The sequence below is a fragment of the Scomber japonicus genome, chromosome 22, assembly GCF_027409825.1.
Source record: "Scomber japonicus isolate fScoJap1 chromosome 22, fScoJap1.pri, whole genome shotgun sequence".
Lineage (NCBI taxonomy): Eukaryota > Metazoa > Chordata > Actinopteri > Scombriformes > Scombridae > Scomber > Scomber japonicus.
In genome coordinates this window covers 18,641,674-18,664,672 of record NC_070599.1, presented here as the reverse complement: position 1 = coordinate 18,664,672, position 22,999 = coordinate 18,641,674, and the positions used below count along the sequence as shown (strand labels likewise).

Here is a 22,999-nt window from a genome sequence, read left to right as displayed (position 1 = left end):
AAGAAGACAAACCATATTTAAATATGTGAAATGATATTAAAGATCGTATTCAGTTGAAGGGGCCTTAAACAGAAATGTTCTTTTTCCAGTTGATTTTGTGACTGTAGGAATGGAGAGAAAGAACATTCAAAAATGAGTTGTAACCAATAAATATGTCTTCCTAGAGTGGAGGCCATTTAAGTGAGTTATACATAATGCAGTGATGAGTATTGAATGAACAACCAAGAGCAAATCTACAGAGATTATTGTATGCTGTGTAGAGAGGTAGATGATTGGTTTTGGATGCAGTTTGATAGACAACATCTGCATAGTCAAAAAATAAGAAACAGTTTCTGGATCCAAATGAACACTGGTAAGTTCTGAGTCCTGCCATACACCTAAGTATTTAAATTGATCATCTCTATGCTGATTATTACCATCACTACATGTTATTATTTAGTTATTAGATCTTGTTTTAAGACTTGTACCAAAGACCATAGTGTAAGATTTTGTTTTATTGAGCAGTAGTTTATTAGATAAAAGTCAGTTTTACAAGAAATACTGTTGTATGTGTCTAACATACTTTTTAAAAATGAAAAACAGTCCAATTACTCCATTAAAATCCTTAAATATAAAGATTCAATAAAATATTATTCCTTTCAGAAGTTGGACTACTGGGCACAAGATGTCTCTCACTGTGATGTCCGTTCTTCGAGTATGTGCACTGGAGGGTCTCCACATGATTCTTTTATAAGTTGCATACAGGACTACGATAAAATCCAAACTAGTTGTGATGTCTCAAATCGTGCTAGCAGGTACACACCTTAAATTCCCAAACTCAATTTTTCAGTGAGCACAGAGAAACTTTCCACTTTCAGCAGACAAGTGTGAAAACAGCTTTCGACTGTCAAAACTCAGCACATACATCATTCTGCACTATGAAACTCAGACATCCTAGTGAAGTGTGAAGTACCTTATCTGAACCATATTAAGTTTACATAACCTTCTATCAGCCACTGTGGCAGAAAATCAAGAGATGAGTAGATGTGTTGTTTTTGAAATCAGATGGTTGGGATTTAAAAAGGACTAATGCCAAGATTTGATTTTCAACTAAACACATAATTGCAAAAGGCTCAGTGTTAGTGATGGATAGTCAGGTGACCAACTCAACCTCCAGAGTGAGAAACTTGCCCCCCCCCCCACAACAGAAGTCTCCATTACGACAAAAGCTGACATAGTTACCAGTGCACCATTTCCCAAAAAAAACAAAAACCAAAAAGCCACCACAGACTCTACGTAGATGACAATGGCAACAGTAAAGCTACCTGTATGTAAACGTGTACACCATTTTCGGTCAGTGTGGCTGCTGCTGGTGGGCTACTCAGGAAATGTTCATCTGCTGCTGTAGTGTGTGGGAGCTAAACAACTGTTTCAGCCTTCAGATACATGGTTGATGTCAGGCCTGATAAGCTTATCCAAGTAACATATATAGACTTGCTACCAAATAAATATTGACACCATATTAAAACTGTATCTGTCAACTGTGAATAAATGACACCTTTTTAAAATTAGTACTAATGTAATCCCCCACTTCTGCAAATGTTGAAATATCCACACCCCCCTTGTTCCTCTCTCAGCAGCTAATGTCTAGTCTCTACTAATGAACAGTAAATGATCTGAATTCAATACAAAGGTATGATAACATATAAGATATATAACACAAGTAAATTTAGCTCCAACAGACAATCCTCTTTTTAAGAAGTCAGAGAGGAAGTGAAGGAAAGAGAGAGGATGAATCATTCCAGAGTTGCATCAACATTTTGAAGTTTTTTGCCAAGCAGATGCAGCAGGAAATTTGCTGACACAGTGTACCACAAAACACTCTAAACAACCACTCAAACCTAAACTAAAATAAATGGGTATTTCACACGTTCAACAAATGCTGTGCACCATTAGCACATGACTTTTTGTTAAGAGAAAAGAAAAACATGCTTTTTAAGAGCCGGTTCCTTGAATGTCCCCATTCTCAAATCAGCATATTATTACAATAGCTTTGAAGCCACAGCTGCATTTTGAATTGGTGCATTTAGATGTAGTTTTCCTGCAATTGCACAAGTGTAAAGACTAAAGGCATCTTCCTAGGAAGACACGTAATTTCCCCAGATGCACATTCAGTACATTCTGCAATCTTGACCTACATGCTTTATTCTGAGCTCATGACAGGCAAACGAATACTTTAAAAAACTACATAAAGATTACTGAGCAGAGGTGTACATACCATGGAAGACAATCCAAAGAAGTAGCACAGCACTGTGTGTAAGGACGTAGCTCAGGCAACAGCCAACCATCTTGGTAGCAAGAGGAACACGTCTGTTTCCTCCTCTACCAAACTCTGAGACAAATGACAAGCAGGGGAAAAAAAGAGCGAGCGAGTGAGTGAGGGGGTGGAGAGTAGTTGAAGTTTCTGTCAAAGTACAAGCCTGGCCTGGTCTGATATACTGCGAGGTAAAACGCACAATAGAAAGAACAAAACTGGAAAATATTAAAAGCAAGAGTTAAATAAAACTAAATCGGCCCGATCTTAAATCACTGCCATCTATTGTGTATTCGATTGAACTATAACTATCACACTGTGAGGTTTTACAATCAGGTATCCAAAATAAACGTTCAAGATTACCTTTATGACTGTATGCTACAATCACTGGTAAGCCTGACCATATTTTTAATCTTATATTCACCTCTACATGAAGTAAGTTCTATCTATAAGCAACTGCAACTACTGAGCTGTGTGAATAATTGAGGCCTGTGGTTTATTTATGATAATCTTTGAGAAAGAGGAACTGAGCCACACATGTCATCATGTTGAAATCATTATAATGTCATGCATGATGAAAATTCTCAAAAATATATGTAACATCATTTGGCAGATCTGTTTGCAATGCAACCTGCAGTAAGTGCATTCAGCCTCTGTGGTAGACAGAGTTATACACTGCTAGAGATGTAAGTGCATCCTCTCCCAAATCAACAACTAACAACTTTTAACTAACAGGCTTTTTTCTTTAAAATAAGTCATGAATATGTAGTCAGAAATGGTTGTTTTACCTTGCAGCAGAAGAAAGGCAGTACCTCCACTGTCCCAACCCTAGTGAGGAAGGGGTGAATCCTCCTTCTTAAACATATGTATTGAGATGTCAGGGGTTATCAGCAGTGTGTCCATCCATGCTCGCATGATTAGGCTAATAATTGCATGCATTTCAAGCAAATATTACTAATGTGGCCTTTATGAATGTTTGAACAAAAGGGAAGTAACCTATCCACCATCAAGATAAAGGCCATCTTTGTGGCCCAGTGCATTCAATTGGTGATAAGTCAGTGTGTTCTGACTGATTGGGCCTTGTGGTACCTAGATAGCAAACAGGAAGTGAATTTGACCAGTGGGTACATGTGTGTGAGAAACCTACCATGATCTGCCTCTCCTCACTACATGTCTCATTATATTTGTGTAAAAGCTGAGTCTTTAGGAATTCCTGTGGTCTGGTTAAAATCTGATTATCTGGGTGGCGTGTAGAACTGCTAGAAGAGATTTCGCTAATATGGAAATGATTTGTATGTGGGCATGAACTACTTCTTTAAAAGTACAAAGAAAACGCACCGCAAAGATGGTAATATATATAGTTCATAAAAGGTTTCTGACCCAATTTAGATTAAAGACTAGATTTTAAGTAAACAATTTGAAGGGTAAGTCACACTGCAATGAGGAAGGATAATGATGGTATTATGGGAGGAGTCTACAGCAGGGTCTGTAACCTCTGTCACTACTGCAGTGTCTCAAAAAGTGAATGTGGTAGTTGTGGTTGCTCTGGTATGATTCTCTGTGAATGTGACAATGGACTGCAAGAGAGAGTGAGATTACCGGTAGCTCATGTCTAAATGTTAGTAAACTGCGCAGTGCAGTGTGGTGTTTCTGCAGAGGTGGTCTCTGCACTGCCTGCAACACACGCTGGTTTCCGACGAACTTTGAAGTGATGGCCAGTTCAGAGCTAAACCCACGACATGAAACCCACAAGCTGAAACAGAAACAGTAAAGACGCTGTGCCACTAATGAGCCGTCAACGAAACTAAGCATGAGTCTCACACCAACACACGCTTTTTAGGTCTCCATTGTTTCATGCATTTTTATGATGCAATGTATATTTTCTAGATGCTATGGCACTGTAAATGCCACTTTACACCCACAACAAAGTCTTAAAAACTGACTGCTGTTTATGGATATGCATTTAATATGAATATTAAAAATACTTTTTTTTTTGTTTTTTTTTTAAATCTACTGCTTTTCTTTGTAATCCTGTATTGTTTAGTAACAAATAAGCTGCTCATTGAACCTCAAACTCTAATTCCCATCAGCCTTAGTTGCACTTGTTCTCCCAGCTGACTTCCTAGACATCAGTGTGTTGGGTGGTGTTGGGTTTTGTCAGGGACATACGGTAAACTGAGAGCCACTGGGTTCCTCCCTGCTTAGTTTTGGTGTGGTTGGTTAAATTTGAGCTGAAAATATTCAGCGAGAACTCTTTAACTTAATGGTCGTGAGATGTGAAGTCATTTCCTTCTTTTCTGACTCAGACATGGCCACAAAGCGGAATAAACGTGTCCACTTCTTTTCTAGGAACTTAACATATGCGGGGCACTTCCAGTCTCCTCTGGGTCACAATTAACCTCAATCTAACATCCTCTCACCCCCAAAGTGATTGAGCTTTTTTCACTTGTCGGCTCTAAATTGTGTAATAGTCTGCCCTTCGTTGATATCTATAAAAGCTGTCTAAAGACCCCGTTCTTCTCCTTTGCCTCCCAGTTATCGTCATGAAGTCATTTCTGAACACATTCATGCTTGTGTGTTTATATTTACTTGTTGTGTGTGCACTGCTGTTTGTGTTTTATCAGTCTTAATTTATGACTGATCATTTGATTTTGATTCTAACCATCAATCAAATTTTAATCTCTCTGTAAAGCACTTTGGTCTGCGTCTGTTGTACTCTATAAATAAATTGACTTGACTTTTCCAGGAAGATCATTTCTATTTTAAAGTTGTCCCTTTTTAAAGTTGTCAGGAATAAACGACCAGTGAAACTTTTAGGAAAATCCTCAGTGAATCCCTGAAGTGTCATGGTATCAGGGTTACTGTCAGTTCCTTTGAAAGGAGAAGTGATACGACAGTCAAAATGACAGTGGGCAGTGAGTTATTAAAATAAAAGAACCAACACAGAACAAGAGCAAGCTTAACGCCACCCTGACCCTTCACTACCGCTCAAACCAGATGAGTTTTAAAAGTGCATAGTTCAGTTGACATACAATTACATTGATATAATTATTATGCTTACAGACATTTACCTTATCATTCAATAAAACATATCCATAGAAAACGCATTAAATATTCATTGCACATGGAACATTAGGCAGTAACTAAAATCAAGTTCACAGGGCTCCACCAAGTGTCTGATATGGTGAACATACAGGCATGGGAAAACTATGTCACTGTAAAAAAGGGGGGGGGGGGGGGGGGGGATACCAACAGGTTTCAAAGAGTATCTCTTGCAGCTTATAAAACTGTAAAAGATCAAGCTGTGAGAAGATGGTTGGCTGGTAGAGACTCAGTGTGCCTGAAACATGATGTTAAAATGTGTAGTAAAAAGAGAAGATTCATGAATTAAAGATACAGTTTATTGCTGCTGCTAAGTTGAAGAGAAGCAAGACTTATATCAGCCTACAACCACATAGATCTGTTTAAAAGACAAACATAAGGCAAATTAAACCACTGCTAACTTTCATGACTTGAGAATCATTTAGTGATTATCAATAATAGTGTTACAGATCTAATATCACTGATAAAAGTACGGTGGCCCTGAAGGGCAAACGACACCAACAAAAAGGAAAACACAACGACAAAAAGTAAAACACAACGACATTAACAAAAACACAACGACATTAACAAAAACACAACGACAAAAAGGAAAACACAACGACAAAAAGGAAAACACAACGACAAAAGGGAAAACACAACGACATTAACAAAAACACAACGACAGAAAGGAAAACACAACGACATTAACAAAAACACAACGACAAAAAGAAAAACACAACGACATTAACAAAAACACAACGACAAAAAGGAAAACACAACGACATTAACAAAAACACAACGACAAAAAGGAAAACACAACGACAAAAAGGAAAACACAACGACAAAAGGGAAAACACAACGACATTAACAAAAACACAACGACAAAAAGGAAAACACAACGACAAAAAGGAAAACACAACGACAAAAAGGAAAACACAACGACATTAACAAAAACACAACGACAAAAAGGTTTTTCTTCTTGTCGTTGTGTTTTCCTTCTTGTCGTTGTGTTTTCCTTCTTGTCGTTGTGTTTTCCTTTTTGTCGTTGTGTTTTTGTTAATGTCGTTGTGTTTTCCTTTTTGTCGTTGTGTTTTTCTTCTTGTCTTTGTGTTTTCCTTGTCATTGTGTTTTCCTTTTTGTCGTTGTGTTTTCCTTTTTGTCGTTGCGTTTTTGTTAATGTCGTTGTGTTTTCCTTTTTGTCGTTGTGTTTTTCTTCTTGTCTTTGTGTTTTCCTTGTCATTGTGTTTTCCTTTTTGTCGTTGTGTTTTCCTTTTTGTCGTTGTGTTTTTGTTAATGTCGTTGTGTTTTCCTTTTTGTCGTTGTGTTTTCCTTTTTGTCGTTGTGTTTTTGTTAATGTCGTTGTGTTTTCCTTTTTGTCGTTGTGTTTTTGTTAATGTCGTTGTGTTTTACTTTTTGTCGTTGTGTTTTTGTTAATGTCGTTGTGTTTTCCTTTTTGTCGTTGTGTTTTTGTTAATGTCGTTGTGTTTTACTTTTTGTCGTTGTGTTTTCCTTTTTGTCGTTGTGTTTTTGTTAATGTCGTTGTGTTTTTGTTAATGTCGTTGTGTTTTACTTTTTGTCGTTGTGTTTTTGTTAATGTCGTTGTGTTTTCCTTTTTGTCGTTGTGTTTTTGTTAATGTCGTTGTGTTTTTCTTTTTGTCGTTGTGTTTTCCTTTTTGTCGTTGTGTTTTCCTTTTTGTCGTTGTGTTTTTGTTAATGTCGTTGTGTTTTTCTTTTTGTCGTTGTGTTTTCCTTTTTGTTGGTGTCGTTTGCCCTTCAGGGCCACCGTATAAAAGGCCTCAATGCAGAAAGACCAGCAGTAGAACAGTCGATGCAATTCCAGCTGTAAATTACTCGAATGATGGTCTGTCAATAATAATTTCAAAACCTTATTTTTCCTTCAGTTCTCTCATCAACTTTTTTTGTTTTGGAGCTTTTATTTTGAAGGCTTTCTTAGCAAAACAGGAAATTGAGTGTTTCGTCTGTTATAATGGGAAGAAGGTATTGTTTGTTTTGTTATATTTTATTAATAAATTATATGTATTGTATTTATGTTTAGTAATATTTATTCTTAATTAACTGTAACAGTAAAGGTATAATGGTTAAATGCTAATGTTGTAACGTTTCTTGTGATTTACCTTAAATAAAAGTTCAAATACATAGCTGAGCATGAGTAATTTAGGAATTCAACAGTTTTTTGTGCAAATGGAGGAAAAACTATTCCACAAAAACCTTTTATACAGTTAAACACATTAAACATTCATTACACATGGCACATTGGGCAGGAACTGAAATCAAATTCACGTGGAGCCACCAAGTGGCTGATATGGTGAACATACATCACTATATCACTGTAAGTAACAAACAAACAAACAAACAAACAGAAAAAAAACAAAACCAGACAGCTTTAACAAAGAACAAAAAACTAAGAAAAGCGTCTCTTGCAGTTTATGAAGGATTAAGCTTTAAGATGTAAAACATTTAAAAGGGTTAGACAATCACCATGGTGCAAGATTTCTAACTATTCCAACTTCAAAGTTCTTTAAATGCTGAAAACATTGTCTCAGTTTAAATGTTGTTTTTCATGCTGTGATCTGTGCTTCTCTTCTTTTGTTGATAGACTTTTCTTTATGGACGTTAATCTGCGTTGATCAAAATTCATACTGTACTTTTTCCAGCGTCTTCAGAGCCTCCGACTGATTCATAGATAGAACCATCATCTGCAGGTCAGAGATGAGACAAGGTTCTTTTAAAAAAGGTGAAAGTGTTATAACTGGTTGTGAGAGGAAACAAGATTAGATGGAAGACTGACCATGGAGAAGAGAGGAATATACTTGCTGTTGGGTTTCATCCTGGTTGGCTGGTGGAGACTCAGTGTGCCTGAAACACAAAAAAATAAAAAGCAGTAAACACAGAGACACAAGATACAATTTATTGCTGCTAAGTTGAAGATAAGAGAGTCTCATACCAACCTGTGACCACAAAGATCTGTGAAAAAGACAAAGGCAAATTAAACCACTGCTCTATTTCATGATTTCAGAATAATAATATTGTTATGCATCCAATATCACCAAGAAAAGGTCTCACCCTTTGACTTTGTGTAGCAACGCAGCAAGAACATCAGGAGAACAGTCGATGAAATCCCAATAAGAAGCCCAGCAATCAACCAAAGAAGACAGAAAGAGCTGAACACTGCAATATCAAATTATAGGTATATATCGGTAAACTTTATTTACATAATAATTTCCTAAACTGGCAAAAAATAAAAGCAGCAAGTGAAGTTAAAATAATGATTGTACTATTGATAATATAATATTTTGGTGATTTTAATTACAGAAATCTTAAATTATCTTTCCGATTGCAATGTGATTTGTCAAAATGCATTTGAGGATATCTTGAATATAATTACAGATAGATAAATCAAATTATTGATATGCCATAATGGCTCACCATAACTCCTGTACCTCTTTATCTTCTTTATCACGTTATCAATTGTGACTCATGAAAACATTATTATTAAAAACACTGTCAGAAGATCAACATTCATTTCATGTGCACATAACTTCTTTATCCTGACCTGTGGAAGTACCGTCGCTGCACTTCACAGTTTTAGATGCAGATGTATTACTGACAAAGTTGAAAATCGTGCATATGAATTCGATGTCTCCATCCTCTGGCTTGATATTGTAATGTAGCCTGGAGCCGCTGTGAGTTTGGCCCCTTACGGTCCAGTTGTAGGAGACCTTTGTGTCAGAAGCTGCTCTGCACTCTCCCAAAACTGTACAGGATTCATTCAAAGCATGCCAAGTGGAATTTACAGTCAGGGAAGGCTGCTGCGTTATGATTTCTAATGGTGCTATATATATATTTAGAGAGAGAAAATAGGAGATTATTAGACATTATTCATATGCAGATACAACCAACAAATGCATGTAAAGCAGAACTTGTTTGACAGAATCCCCTTAAATCCTGTATATGTAGGGAAACTGTGTTCGGCCTTTATAATGTGCTCTCAAAGCTCCAAAAAATCACAAATCTGAATAAATAAAATGATCATAAAGTGCTCAAATAATTTTTTAAGCCTTAGATCAAAGATGCTAAAGGCAATCACAATGTTATTTGGCTCTTAAAGAAATGATAAATGAGCACAATTTATTTATTTATTTTGTTCCATGTTCCTGACTTGGTGCATGTCTGGTGATAACATCACGGAAATTAAAAGGATGATGAATATTTTACTAACATTTCAATTTATTTATGATTTAAAAGCAAATCCTTATTTTATGCTGCAATCTTATATTTAATGCTCTATTCTAGCATTTTATTTCTCTCTTTTTATTTTTCTGTACTTAGTTTATATTATTAGTGTGTGTGTGTGTTTGGGGGGGGGGGGGGGGTGTTTTAATGTTTCTCAAATTACATGTTTTTCTGTTTTATGTAAAGCACGTTGAGTTGCCATAGTGTAAATGCGCTATATAGATAAAACTGCCTTGCCTTGCCTAATGATACAGTAATGTAATACAAGGACCAAGAAGCTTTCCTCTGCAAAACACAAACAATGTCACTTCTACGTCCATTTCTCCTACATGGATCATTAAGTAGTGAAGGTGCTGACTTTTTGTCTCGGATGTGCAGCTTTAGTCTCAATATTTTAGCATGATATCCAGTATATAGCCAGCATATTACATGTTACATACGTATATAAAGACCCTTTTACAGGCTTCTAGATTTTAAAAAAGTGATAAAAACATCACAAAGTCAATTGAAGAAAACTTTTTTGAAAAATCTGCTAGCAACACTCATAATGCTAATAGACTTTTGGGACACTTGCAGAATGACATTTATGAATGAATAATACACACATCTATTGTAAATAGGTAAAACGTATTAGGACACTTGATTGACAGAAACAGAAGCAGCTTACCATGAACCTGCAGACAGATTAAGACTGTGGGCCTTAGCTTATCATTCACTGTTGAGGCAAAACTGTAAACACCAGAATCCTGAATCTTCAGTCCTCTCACTGTTAAACTGGAATCTTTGTTTAACTCTACTCTGCCTTTAAACTGAGGATGTTTAGTTACACCTATATCCAAGTCTGCTACTTTTGTATTGTTATATTTCCAAGTTGCTAAGGTGACGGTGACCCCTTCAGTTGGTAAACTTGATGAAAGCTCCACAGTGTCTCCAACGTTTTTATGGATGATACGATCACAACTGGAAGCCTCCACATCTGAAACACATGAGCGAACAACAGAGTGAGTATAATCTGTCTGAAAGGTTATTGAACATTTTTTTCTTAACCTTGTGTCCGATGATCTTAAATGTTCATAGAGAACGAGCAAAAAATGTTCTAATTACCTAAATCCACAGTCAGTATATGCCTGGTATGCAAAGTGTAACAGTACACGTTGATGTAAAACAACATAAAGTAGAAGTAGCATAGCATTACATTCATGACATACATGATGTGACATATCTTAAAATGATTACATTGCATGACAACATTACATTAAAGAAATAATGAGCAGCATGTTGTTAGACATGAAGAATACTGTTGTATGTGTCTAACATACCTTTTTTGAAGAAAAACAGTCCAAGTACTTCATTACAATTCTTAAATTACAAGATTTAATAAATGTGCAAATATTATTCCTTTCAGAAGTTTAACTACTGGGCACAAGATGTCTCCTACTTCACTGTAATGTCCATTCTCTGAGTATGTGTACTGGAGGTTTTTAAGTCTCCACATCATTCTTTTATAAGTTGCATCCTGGTTACAGAGAATAAAACTGAGCTTCAAAATAATACATCATTGTTGAGGTGTGACAAAAAGTAACAACTAAAACTACAGCTTTTCGGGGTAAGGTAAGTTAGACACAGAGGCTATGCTTTACAGAGGGCAATGCATTAGAACAACACTTTAAAACACTAATAAATAAATAAAAAATAGCTTTCCTGCAATTATAAATACACAAGATACAAAGAGTGCAAGTGTCTTCCTCATCAAACATGCAGGAAATAGTGCAATGTTGGCCCTACGTACTTTACTTGTGCAATTCTAAGATCATGTCAGAGTGTGTTTGGTGACAAAATATCTCTCATAAAACTGTATAAGTATACGGTGCAGAGGTGTACTTACCATGAAAGAAGAGCCCAAGCAGCACCAAAGCACTGGATGCCAAGAAGCAGCTAAAGCATCGAAGGAAACAACCAGCCATCACTATAAAGAGAGAAATAACGTCCGTTTCCTCTTATGGTCTATCAAACTCTAATGTGACGTGTTAAATTTAACATGAAGTGTGATCTGGTCTGAGATTAAAATATTGAATTGAATTATTAGAGATAATTAAATCATTGTAAAAATTACAGCCAGCTACCAGATGACTAAAACAAATGTTCAAGATTTGCTATATTAAACTATACACTGAGTTGATTTGAGCTAAAATAATGTATCTATGTGCAACTGCAAGTAAATATCTGATCTGAATGTGTGAAGAGTTGAGGTTAGGATCTGTGCTGTGTTTCTGCAGAGGTGGTCTGTGCTCTGCTTGCAACACACATTGGTTTCCTATTAACTTTGAAGTGATGGCCAGTTCACATGCAACCCAAAAGGGGAAACAGAAACAGTAAAGATGTGCAGGCAGTGCAATGACCACCTCTAGAATATTCTACTACTGATTATTAGACCTTTACAACCTTTAGGAAAGCTCAAACCAGATGAGTTTAAAAGTGAATATTTATTGACATTTACCTTAAATAAAAGTTAAAATACATAACTGACCATGAGTAATTTAGGAATTCAAGAGTTTTTTGTGCAAATGGAGGAAAAACTATTCTACATGTTTGAAAATTATCCACAAAATAATCCCTTTATACAGTTAAACACATGAAACATTCATTACACATGGCTCACTGAACAGTAACTGAGATCAAATTCACTTGGCGGCATCAAGTGGCTGATATGGTGAACATACATCACTATATCACTATAAGTAAACAAACAGAAAAAAAACAAAACCAGACAGCTTTAACAAAGAACAAAAAACTAAGAAAAGCGTGTCTTGCAGTTTATGAAGGATTAAGCTTTAAGATATAAAACATTTAAAAGGGTTAGACAATCACCATGGTGCAAGATTTCTAACTATTCCAACTTCAAAGTTCTTTAAATGCTGAAAACATTGTCTCAGTTTAAATGTTGTTTTTCATGCTGTCATCTGTGCTTCTCTTCTTTTGTTGATAGACTTTTCTTTATGGACGTTAATCTGCGTTGATCAAAATTCATACTGTACTTTTTCCAGCGTCCTCAGAGCCTCTGACTGATTTATAGACAGAACCATCAGCTGCAGGTCAGAGATGAGACAAGGTTCTTTTAAAAAAGGTGAAAGTTTTATAATTGGTTGTGAGAGGAAACAAGATTAGATGGAAGACTGACCATGGAGAAGAGAGGAATATACTTGCTGTTGGGTTTCATCCTGGTTGGCTGGTGGAGACTCAGTTTGCCTGAAACACAAAAAAGTAAAAAGCAGTAAACACAGAGACACAAGATACAGTTTATTGCTGCTAAGTTGAAGATAAGAGAGTCTCATACCAACCTGTGACCACAAAGATCTGTGAAAAAGACAAAGGCAAATTAAACCACTGCTCTATTTCATGATTTCAGAATAATAATATTGTTATGCATCCAATATCACCAAGAAAAGGTCTCACCCTTTGACTTTGTGTAGCAACGCAGCAAGAACATCAGGAGAACAGTCGATGAAATCCCAATAAGAAGCCCAGCAATCAACCAAAGAAGACAGAAAGAGCTGAACACTGCAATATCAAATTATAGGTATATATCGGTAAACTTTATTTACATAATAATTTCCTAAACTGGCGAAAAATAAAAGCAGCAAGTGAAGTTAAAATAATGATCGTAAAATGAAAAAATAAATTTAAAAAAAATAATAATATAAACATAAAATAATTGATCTGCCATAATAGCTCACCATAACTCCTGCACCTGTTTATCTTCTTTATCACGTTATCAATTGTGACTCATGAAAACATTATTATTAAAAACACTGTCAGAAGATCAACATTCATTTCTGTGCACATACCTTCTTTATCCTGATCTGAGGAAGTATCGTCGCTGCACTTCACTGTTTTGGATGCAGATGTTTCACTGACAGTATTGAAAATCGTGCAGGTGAATTTGATGTCTCCATCCTCTGGCTGGATATTGTACTGCAGCCTGGAGCCGCTGTGAGTTTGGCCCCTTACGGTCCATTTGTAGGAGACCTTTGTATCAGACGCTGCTCTGCACTCTCCCAAAACTGTACAGGATTCATTTAAAGCATCCCAGGTGGAATTCACAGTCAGGGAAGGCTGCTGCGTTATGATCTCTGATGAGGCTGTAGAGAGAGAGAGAAAATAGGAGATTATTAGACATTATTCGTGGGCATATAAAACACAAACAAATGCATGTAAAGCAGAACTTGTTTGACAGAATCCCCTTAAATCCTGTGTACCTGGGAAAACTGTGTTTGGCCTCTATAATGTGCTCTCAAAGCTCCCAAAGCTCCCAAAAATCACAAATCTGGATAAATAAAATGATCATAAAGTGCTCAAATAAATGTTTAAGCCTTAGACCAAAGATGCTAAAGGCAACAACTAACAAGCTTTCCTCTGCAATACACAAACAATATCACTTCTACATCCATTTTTCCTACATGGATCATTAAGTAGTGAATGTGCTGACTTTTTGTCTGGGATGTGCAGCTTTAGTCTCAATATTATAGCATGATATCCAGTATATAGCCATCATATCGCATGTTACATATATAGAGACCCTTTTGCAGGTTTCTAGTTTTAAAACAAGTCATAAAAACATCAAAATTGTTGTTTTTCTTCATTTATGTAATTGCTATTTTATACCACAAGGCGGCACTGTAGTGCTGTAAGGACGGTGATACGCAGTAGAGTAGAGTGAAATACTTTTTCCAAAATGGCTACTGCACTGTACACGGTGGGAAGTTGTTCCTGAACTACGTTTTGTTATTTACTATTGCCTCCAAAGTTAACAGCACTTGTTGAGACTCTGGTGTACTTTTCATTTATGAGTCAACACTACAAAAATGTCAGTTGAAGAAAGCACTGAATGAATAATAGTCTATTGTAAATAGGTAAAACTTATTAGGACGCTTGATTGACAGAAACAGAAGCAACTTACCATGAACCTGCAGAGTGATGAAGACTGTGGGCCTTTGCTTATCATTCACTGTTGAGGCAAAACTGTAAACACCAGAATCTTGAGTCTTCAGTCCTCTCACTGTTAAACTGGAATCTTTGTTTAACTCTACTCTGCCTAGATACTGAGGATGTTTAATTACACCTATATCCATGTCTGCTACTTTTGTATTGTTATATTTCCAAGTTGCTGAGGTGACGGTGACCCCTTCAGTTGGTAAGCCTGATGAAAGCTCCACAGTGTCGCCAACTTTTTTATTGATGATACGATCACAACTGGAAGCCTCCACATCTGAAACACATGAGCGAACAACAGAGTGAGTATAATCTGTCTGAATGGTTATTGAACATTTGTTTCTTAATCTTGTGTCTGACGATCTTACATGTTCATAGAGTAAGAGCAAAACACTATCTAATAACCTAAAACCACAGTCAGTATGCCTGGTATGCAAAGTGTAACAGTACACATTGATGAAATGCAACATAAAGTAGAAGTAGCATAGCATTACATTCATGGCATACATGATGTGACATAGCTTAAAATCATTACATTACATTCATAAAATGATGAGCAGCATGTTGTGAGACTCAAAGAATACTGTTGTATGTGTCTAACATACCTTTTTTAATGAAAAACTTCAATTACTTCATTAAAATCCTTAAATTACAAGATTCGATAAATGTGCAATTATTATTTCTTTCAGAAGTTGAACTACTGGGCACAAGATGTCTCCTACTTCACTGTAATGTCCGTTATCTGAGTATGTGCACTGGAGGTTTTTAAGTCTCCACATCATTCTTTTATAAGTTGCATCCTGGTTACAGAGAATAAAACTGAGCTTCAAAATAATACATCATTGTTGAGGTGTGACAAAAAGTAACAACTAAAACTACAGCTCGTCGGGGTAAAGTAAGTTAGATACAGAGGCTATGCTTTACAGAGGGCAATGCATTGGAACAACACTTTAAAACACTAATAAATAAATAAAAAATAGCTTTCCTGCAATTATAAATACACAAGATACAAAGAGTGCAAGTGTCTTCCTCATCAAACATGCAGGAAATAGTGCAATGTTGACCCTACGTACTTTACTTGTGCAATTCTAAGATCATGTCAGAGTGTGTTTGGTGACCAAATATCTCTCATAAAACTGTATAAGTATACGGTGCAGAGGTGTACTTACCATGAAAGAAGACGCCAAGCAGCACCAAAGCACTGTATGCCAAGAAGCAGCTAAAGCATCGAAGGAAACAACCAGCCATCACTATAAAGAGAAAAATAACGTCCGTTTCCTCTTATGGTCTATCAAACTCTAATCTGACGTGTTAAATTTAACATGAAGTGTGATCTGAGATGACAGATGACTAAAACAAATGTTCAAGATTTGCTATATTAAACTATACACTGAGTTGATTTGAGCTAAAATAATGTATCTATGTGCAACTGCAAGTAACTATCTGATCTGAATGTGTGAAGAGTTGAGGTTAGGGTCTGTGCTGTGTTTCTGCAGAGGTGTTATGTGCTCTGCCTGCAACACACATTGGTTTCCTATTAACTTTGAAGTGATGGCCAGTTCACATGCAACCCAAAAGGTAAAACAGAAACAGTAAATATGTGCAGGCAGTGCAATGACCACCTCTAGAATATTCTGCTACTGATTATTAGACCTTTACAACCTTTAGGAAAGCTCAAACCAGATGAGTTTAAAAGTGAATATTTATTGACATTTACCTTAAATAAAAGTTAAAATACATAACTGAGCGTGAGTAACTTAGGAATTCAATAGTTTTGTGTGCAAATGGAAGAAAAACTATTCTACATGTTTGAAAATAATCCACAAAAACTTTTTAAACACATTAAACATTCATTACATATGGCACACTGAGCAGGAACTGAAATCAAATTCATGTGGCGCCACCAACTGGTCAGAGATGAGACAAGGTCATAGAAATGGATGTTTGTGGACTAAATTATTTATGATAACTCTTTGTCTTTTACTATTTTCTTTTAAAAAAGTGAAAGTGTTATAACTGGTTGTGAAAGGAAACAAGATTAGGTGGAAGACTGACCATGGAGAAGAGAGGAACATACTTGCTGTTGGGTTTCATCCTGGTTGGCTGGTGGAGACTCAGTGTGCCTGAAACATGATGTTAAAATGTGTAGTAAAAAGAGAAAATGAATGAATTAAAGATACAGTTCATTGCTGCTAAGTTGAAGAGAAGAGAGTCTTATATCAGCCTACAACCACATAGATCTGTTTAAAAGACAAACGTAAAGCAAATGAAACCACTGCTCTATTTCATGACTTTAGGATCATTGAACATGAATAATAATTAATAGTGTATATAATATATGTATATAATAATAAATCTAATATCACTGATTAAAAGGTCTCACCCTTTGACTTTGTGTAGCAACACAGCAAAAACACCCTAACCCTAACAGTTAATGCAATTCCAATAACGACCCAAATGATCGACTGGACTGGAGAGCTGTCTAACGTAAACTTATGTGAAAAACAACTGAAGTCATTTGAAACAGTGCAAGAGCGAAAATGGCCTCATGTTTAACCCTCCTGTTGTGTTCGATTCAAGGAAGGGAGGGAGGAAGGAAGAAAGGAAAGAGAAAGGAAGGAACGACAGAAGGAAGAAAGGGGGATGGAGGACGGAAGGAAGGGAGGAAAGGAAATAAGGAAGGGAGGAAAGAAGTAAATAAGGAAGGAAGGGAGGAGGGAGGGAGGGAGGGAGGAAAGAAGGTAGGAGGGAGAGAGGAAGGAAGGAAAGAAGGACAGAGGAAAGAAGGAAGGACGCAGTAAAGAAGGTAGGAGGGAGGGAGGAAGGAAGGAAAGAAGGACAGAGGAAAGAAGGAAGAAAGGAAGGACGCAGGAAAGAAGTAAGGAAGGAAAGAAGGAAGGAAGAAAGGGGGATGGAGGAAGGGAAGAAAGAGAGAAGAAGGAAAGAAAGAAAGAATGAGAGAAGCACAGATGGAAGGAAGGAAGGAAAGAAGGAACAGTCAAAACAGACAAACAGGAAGGTTAATAAAGCAAATGAAGTAGTTACGTTAAGAGAAGACGATGAAAGAGGAACCATGCTGTAATGTTTCTGCCACGCAATATTTAAAAATGCAAAACATGTTAGTATAGCTGTCACAGGGTCGTCTGCTCTGCACTGTTTCCGGTTGTTCTCCCTGTTCATTTACTATTATTAATTCTCCTGCCACCCTCTGCCCTGCTGTCACCTCATTCTCCTCCCCTGAGTTTCCGACTGGCCTTCATCATCCTCATCATCCTCCCTTTTTTTACAGCCCTTTTTCACATAAACTCCCTGTTAGATTCCTCTTCTGTCACAGAGTCTTCTGCTCAGCACTGTTTCTGGTTGTTCTCCCTGTTCATTTATCATTATTAATTCTCCTTCCCTGAGTTACCAGCTAGCCTTCATCATCCTCATCATCCTCATCAGTGACCCCTTACAGCCCTTTTTCACATATACTCCCCGTTACTCTCATCCTCTCTGTTCAGCCTTAGTATTCACAGTGTTTAGAGGTTGTTTTAGACTTCCCTCCCTCTCTCAGTTTAGTTGCTTTAGTTTGACGCCTGGTTTATTTTTTGTCTGACTTAAATATATTTTTATTTGGACACTTGATTCGCAACTGAATTTGTGCTTTTGGGTTGAGCACCTTTCTGAATTATTAAAATAGCCCACCCTACCTTACCCCTTTGCATGCTTATATTAAACTGTTTTAGTGGTTTTACATTGTTCTTATTTACTTATTGTTTATTATTTAGACTTTTGCTTATTTTTATTTTTTTTACATATTTATTATCATTGTTATTATTGTTGTTGTTGTTGTTAGTAGTAGTAGTATTCAATGCCTTTCTATTTAATTGCACAGCCCCCCTCTCTCGCTCCCACAACTCCCCCTGGAACGAAATCACCTGATATTCATCTCTACACCTTTGTCATTAATTGTTAAATAAAATCACAACTGAGTTATCTTGTTTTGTAATATAAATTGATTTGTGGATAGAGAATGAGTAACAACCTTAAGTGCGTTATTGGATTGCAACATTTCTTAAGATCAGGAGAAAAAAGCTAAATGTTTTGTTCCCCCAGATGTTCCTAGAGCTTCAAATTTAATAATTAAAAATACTAAATTCTAGCTCACTCAATTATATAAATATATTAAATATATATTATCTAAATATAAAAAGAAATTAAAACAGCACTGATTATTTAATGCTTTAAAAAGTTTATTGATATGTAAAAAACAAAAGCACGTATAACACTAAATTCATGAAAACTTTCCAGTATAATAACAGAAACATAATAACATAGCAGTTTATTACAAATACAAAAGTAACTGTTGACGTCCATCCTGAAGCTTTTTCATCTAACACTGAAAAATATGTATGAAAATATATAATGCAGAAAATATATATGTATATGAGTTTAAAGCTGCAGTATCACCTGGTTAATATCATTTACACATTTCAAACTGATACCTCCTGCTGCTTTTTGAAATAGCTGTAATCAAACTTTTACAAACAAAATAACTACAAATAAAATAATAATACAGTTCATAAATACTACATAAACCTCAGTAGTTTTGTGCTTTCTGCTAAAAAACAAAGTATTAAATCCACATGATGTATTTATTTCATATAATCTTATTATATTAACTGTACGAAGCATTGAGCATGGCTGATATTTGGATAGCAGAGATGCACACAATGGTTATAAAATGCTGTTAACCATATTTATTTGGCCTTGTCCACACAGCTGTCTTTACACACCTGAAAGACAATCACAAAAAAGATAGATGTTAAAATGTTATTATGACATGTAATCCATTTAATTATCAGTATGATTAATTATTACAGTCTGAACATAACATGACAAAATTATTACCATGAGCTGTTCCTGGTTTAACTTCAGAATAAACAGCTTCATCAGTTGCTGCAGGAGCTGATTTTCCTTAAATGGAGAGAAGATTAAACTTATGTCAGTAATGCACTTTTTACAGTAACACACTGATGTATAAATACTGTTCTTCAGCACTGCATACACGCATAATATAAATAAACACACATTCAAACACAAGATATTCAGTGACAAAGTTGTAATTACAAGCACTTACAGGACATTACATACATGACACTGAGTCTGAGACCAACATGATGGTGAGTGTAGACTTTACCTACCTTTGTGTTTCTTGGCTTTGCCTTTAACGTCATGGTTAACCTGAGCATACGTTAGACCGTCATCTAAAACAGAAACCAGATCTCAGGATTTGTTTGTTCAGCAGACACATGCAGAAACAATTTATTTGGGATCCTTTTTTTTTTGTAGTAGCAAAATTTAAAATGTATAAAAGGAAAATCTAAATCCACACAAATCTGTTGTCAGTTAAACCTCAGTTTCTGTGTATTTATTTATTTAAATAAAGGAGTACTTTTGAGTACTGTAAACACTCATCCTTGAAAGTTTGGTCTGAGTCAAATCAGTTTATAAGAAACAACTGACACACCAGGACATAAAATAACTACCTAATGTAAATGAAACAGCTCATTTGAGAGTCTAAAGGTTCCTGTATGTGAGTAAGATTTCACAATATCTGCCTCAAAACTCAAAGTAGTACCAGAGATGTTATAAATTATTTGAACTACATTCTGACTCACAATTACAAACTGTGTAATTAATAATTAATTATGTGACACATTTTCAATAAAAACATAAATGTGTGAATGTACCTGCAGCAGATCCTGTCTTCACCTCAGCGTAAACAGGGCTCTCCACTGTTTGACGCTTTCCTGTTAAGATGATGAAAGAAATGCAAGAAAAAAAAAGTTTTTTTTAATTTTTGTTTAGTTTGCCTGCAGACAAAAAACATCTCTAAACTGTTTATTTGAGTTACTCACCCTTCTTAGCAACGTTTTTAAGCTCAATCGAAGAATATGTGATATTCTGGGATTCATCTGCATCTGAAATATACACATTCTTTAGTTACTGGATTTTGTATCAATTATTTGTAGTCAGTCCCCTTAAAATATGTAATTGACCATTTCTGATAGCTATCAATCAACAGACTGACCATGAAGAGAAGAGGAGTTTTCATTACGTTGAGTTTCATTCTGATTGGTGCTCTCAGACTGGATTGGCCTAAATCATTTAGAAAATACATCAAATTTAATGAGGAACATTGAAGATACTGTTGTTACGCTATAAATAAGATAAAATGGTTTTATACCAACCTGATGAAGAGAGAACCTGTGAAAAAGATACTTGATGTTAGATATGGTTGTTTTATAAGTTCTGATATTTCACATTATATGACATCATGTGTATGTTATTAATTAAAACATAAAACATTTAACACCAGCAGTAAAAAGTCTCACCTTTGGATCGTCTGTAGAGATACAACAGGATCAGGAGAATAATAAATACAACTCCACAAACCAGCCCAACAATTAATGGTGCAGGAGATGAAGAATTTTCAGGCCTGGACACTGCTGCAAGAAATAATAAATTATAAATATTAATACATTTAATGAACTTCTATAACAATTTCATTAAGCTGAATTTACAACATCTTTAAAGTCCGTGTAGAGTAAGAATAAATATGTGTTCTGAGTTTGACATACTACAGAAAAGTGTGTTGTTAACCACCCTGCCAAATTTGAATGATTAAAAAAATCACCAAATATATGAAATTAGGCTTCAAAGTTGTGTAAAAATCAGCCTCTTTCTCTGCTCCCAAACGCTGTGGGCGTGGCTGCCGAGTTCGATGAAACCCCTCCCCCTACCAAGTGTCACCTGTCAATCAAAGTCACCACCTCTACCAGAAACATGGACGCTAGGTCTGAGAGCTTTCTGCCACTAACTCAGCGGCTAGCTCGGCGGCTAACTGGCTAACTGTAGACTGTAGTAGTACAGCAACACAGAAATCTTGAAACACAGTGTGTGAAGCCTAGCTCCACAATTCAAATCTAAATGGTTGAAATGCTTTTTACACCTTTTTTAGAAATACATTTATGACCTATTTAAAGTGTTTAGAAGAAAATGTCTGAATTCACTTTACACGGTCTTCAAGCAATATTTGACAGATTCATTTACATTTGTATTTTTATTATTTTGTTTTATGTTTAATTATTGAATATAAGACAAGTTAATCTAATATGAGAAATCGGCTGAAACTATACATGTAAATTTCTAAGTCTGTTAAATGTTTGACCACATTTCTTTCAAAGACAGCAACACAGTTCATAAAAAACTAAATGTATGAGTTGTTTTAATCCTACTCACCCTGAACTGACATCCAACTCTGTGCTGATTCTTTTCCTGATTGTTTACACTTGTAGAAACCTTCGTCTGACTTTGACACTGCAGAGATATTCAGCTCTCTTCTGGTATCATTTTGGATAAGTTTGTCATTTTGATAGAAAAACACGTTGGAAAGTAATCCTCCTGTCCTCAGTTTGCAGCCAAGAGTAACAGACTGTCCCTCAGTCACAGGATGCACAGGGCTCACCAGGATAATATCTGCTTCTGTAAAACAGTCAAAGAATAAGAAGTTTCAGTCAGAGACCAGCTGGTGGCCTTTAGAACAAGGTGACATAAAACTATAAGAAGAGATCACACATATACCTTTATTTTTCTACAACTAATAAATCTCACAGAATCAGTGTAGCTGAACAAAGACCCAACATTTCAGCTTTATTACATAACTGTAAATATAGCTATGGCTAGTTAGCTCTAGAGCTAACAGGTACACATGAAAGAAACAGTGGATGGCTACTGTCACAGAAACACCTCTGACTAAATCAGCACTTTAATTTAATCAAGAATAAAGAAAGGTCTTGTTCTTGTTGACTCTATAAATATATAACTGATTTTCTAATGGATTGGATGGTATTTCTTTGATATAATCTCAAGGAATAATATTTTGATAACATTTAAGTTCTTTTTTAAAGAAAACAATAACATATTTTGTCTATCAAAAGATTAGGTATATAACTTGTTTGTCTACACAGGAAGTGTAGTTAGTGACACCATGTTGAAAATAATTTAAATACTAGCTGAAAATAAAATATATGTAATGAAAACATACTCTGTATAGTGATGTTGACGGCACTGCTGAACTCTCCTGATCCAGACTCACACCAGTACACTGCATCACTCTGCTGTGAACTGTAGATGTTGCATGTGGATTCAGTCATGGACCTCCAGTTATACCAGTCTGACCTGTAGCGATTCTCAGGAAAGCTCCTCACTCTCCACTTAGTAAAGTTTCCTTCACAGCTCAGTGAGACAGAGTCAGAGGTGAAGTGCTGCACTCTGTCAGGACTCACTTTGAGAGTCACTGCTGAATGAACATCTGAAAAACATGTAATGAAAAAC

At 35.9% G+C, this 22,999-nt stretch overlaps 1 protein-coding gene and 2 long non-coding RNA genes across 3 annotated transcripts in view; all 3 read right to left on the bottom strand.

Moving 5' to 3' along the window:
- The window catches only part of LOC128383510 (basement membrane-specific heparan sulfate proteoglycan core protein-like), a 333,871-nt gene that overhangs the window by 168,713 nt on the left and 142,159 nt on the right, over positions 1–22,999 (bottom strand). The window contains exons 13-14 of the mRNA XM_053343122.1: positions 22,710–22,976; positions 21,905–22,147 (exon numbers count right to left, since the gene is read on the bottom strand). Coding sequence (XP_053199097.1) covers positions 21,905–22,147; positions 22,710–22,976 — 510 coding nt within the window. The remainder of the gene's footprint in view (positions 1–21,904; positions 22,148–22,709; positions 22,977–22,999) is intronic.
- LOC128383972 (uncharacterized) lies at positions 7,970–8,564 on the bottom strand. The gene is made up of 4 exons (XR_008324006.1): positions 8,459–8,564; positions 8,344–8,359; positions 8,184–8,251; positions 7,970–8,091 (listed from the first exon to the last, which is right to left on the bottom strand). It is a non-coding gene; the product is annotated as an uncharacterized LOC128383972 (long non-coding RNA).
- On the bottom strand, positions 19,204–20,413 carry LOC128383967 (uncharacterized). The gene is made up of 4 exons (XR_008324000.1): positions 20,353–20,413; positions 19,804–19,866; positions 19,511–19,576; positions 19,204–19,395 (listed from the first exon to the last, which is right to left on the bottom strand). It is a non-coding gene; the product is annotated as an uncharacterized LOC128383967 (long non-coding RNA).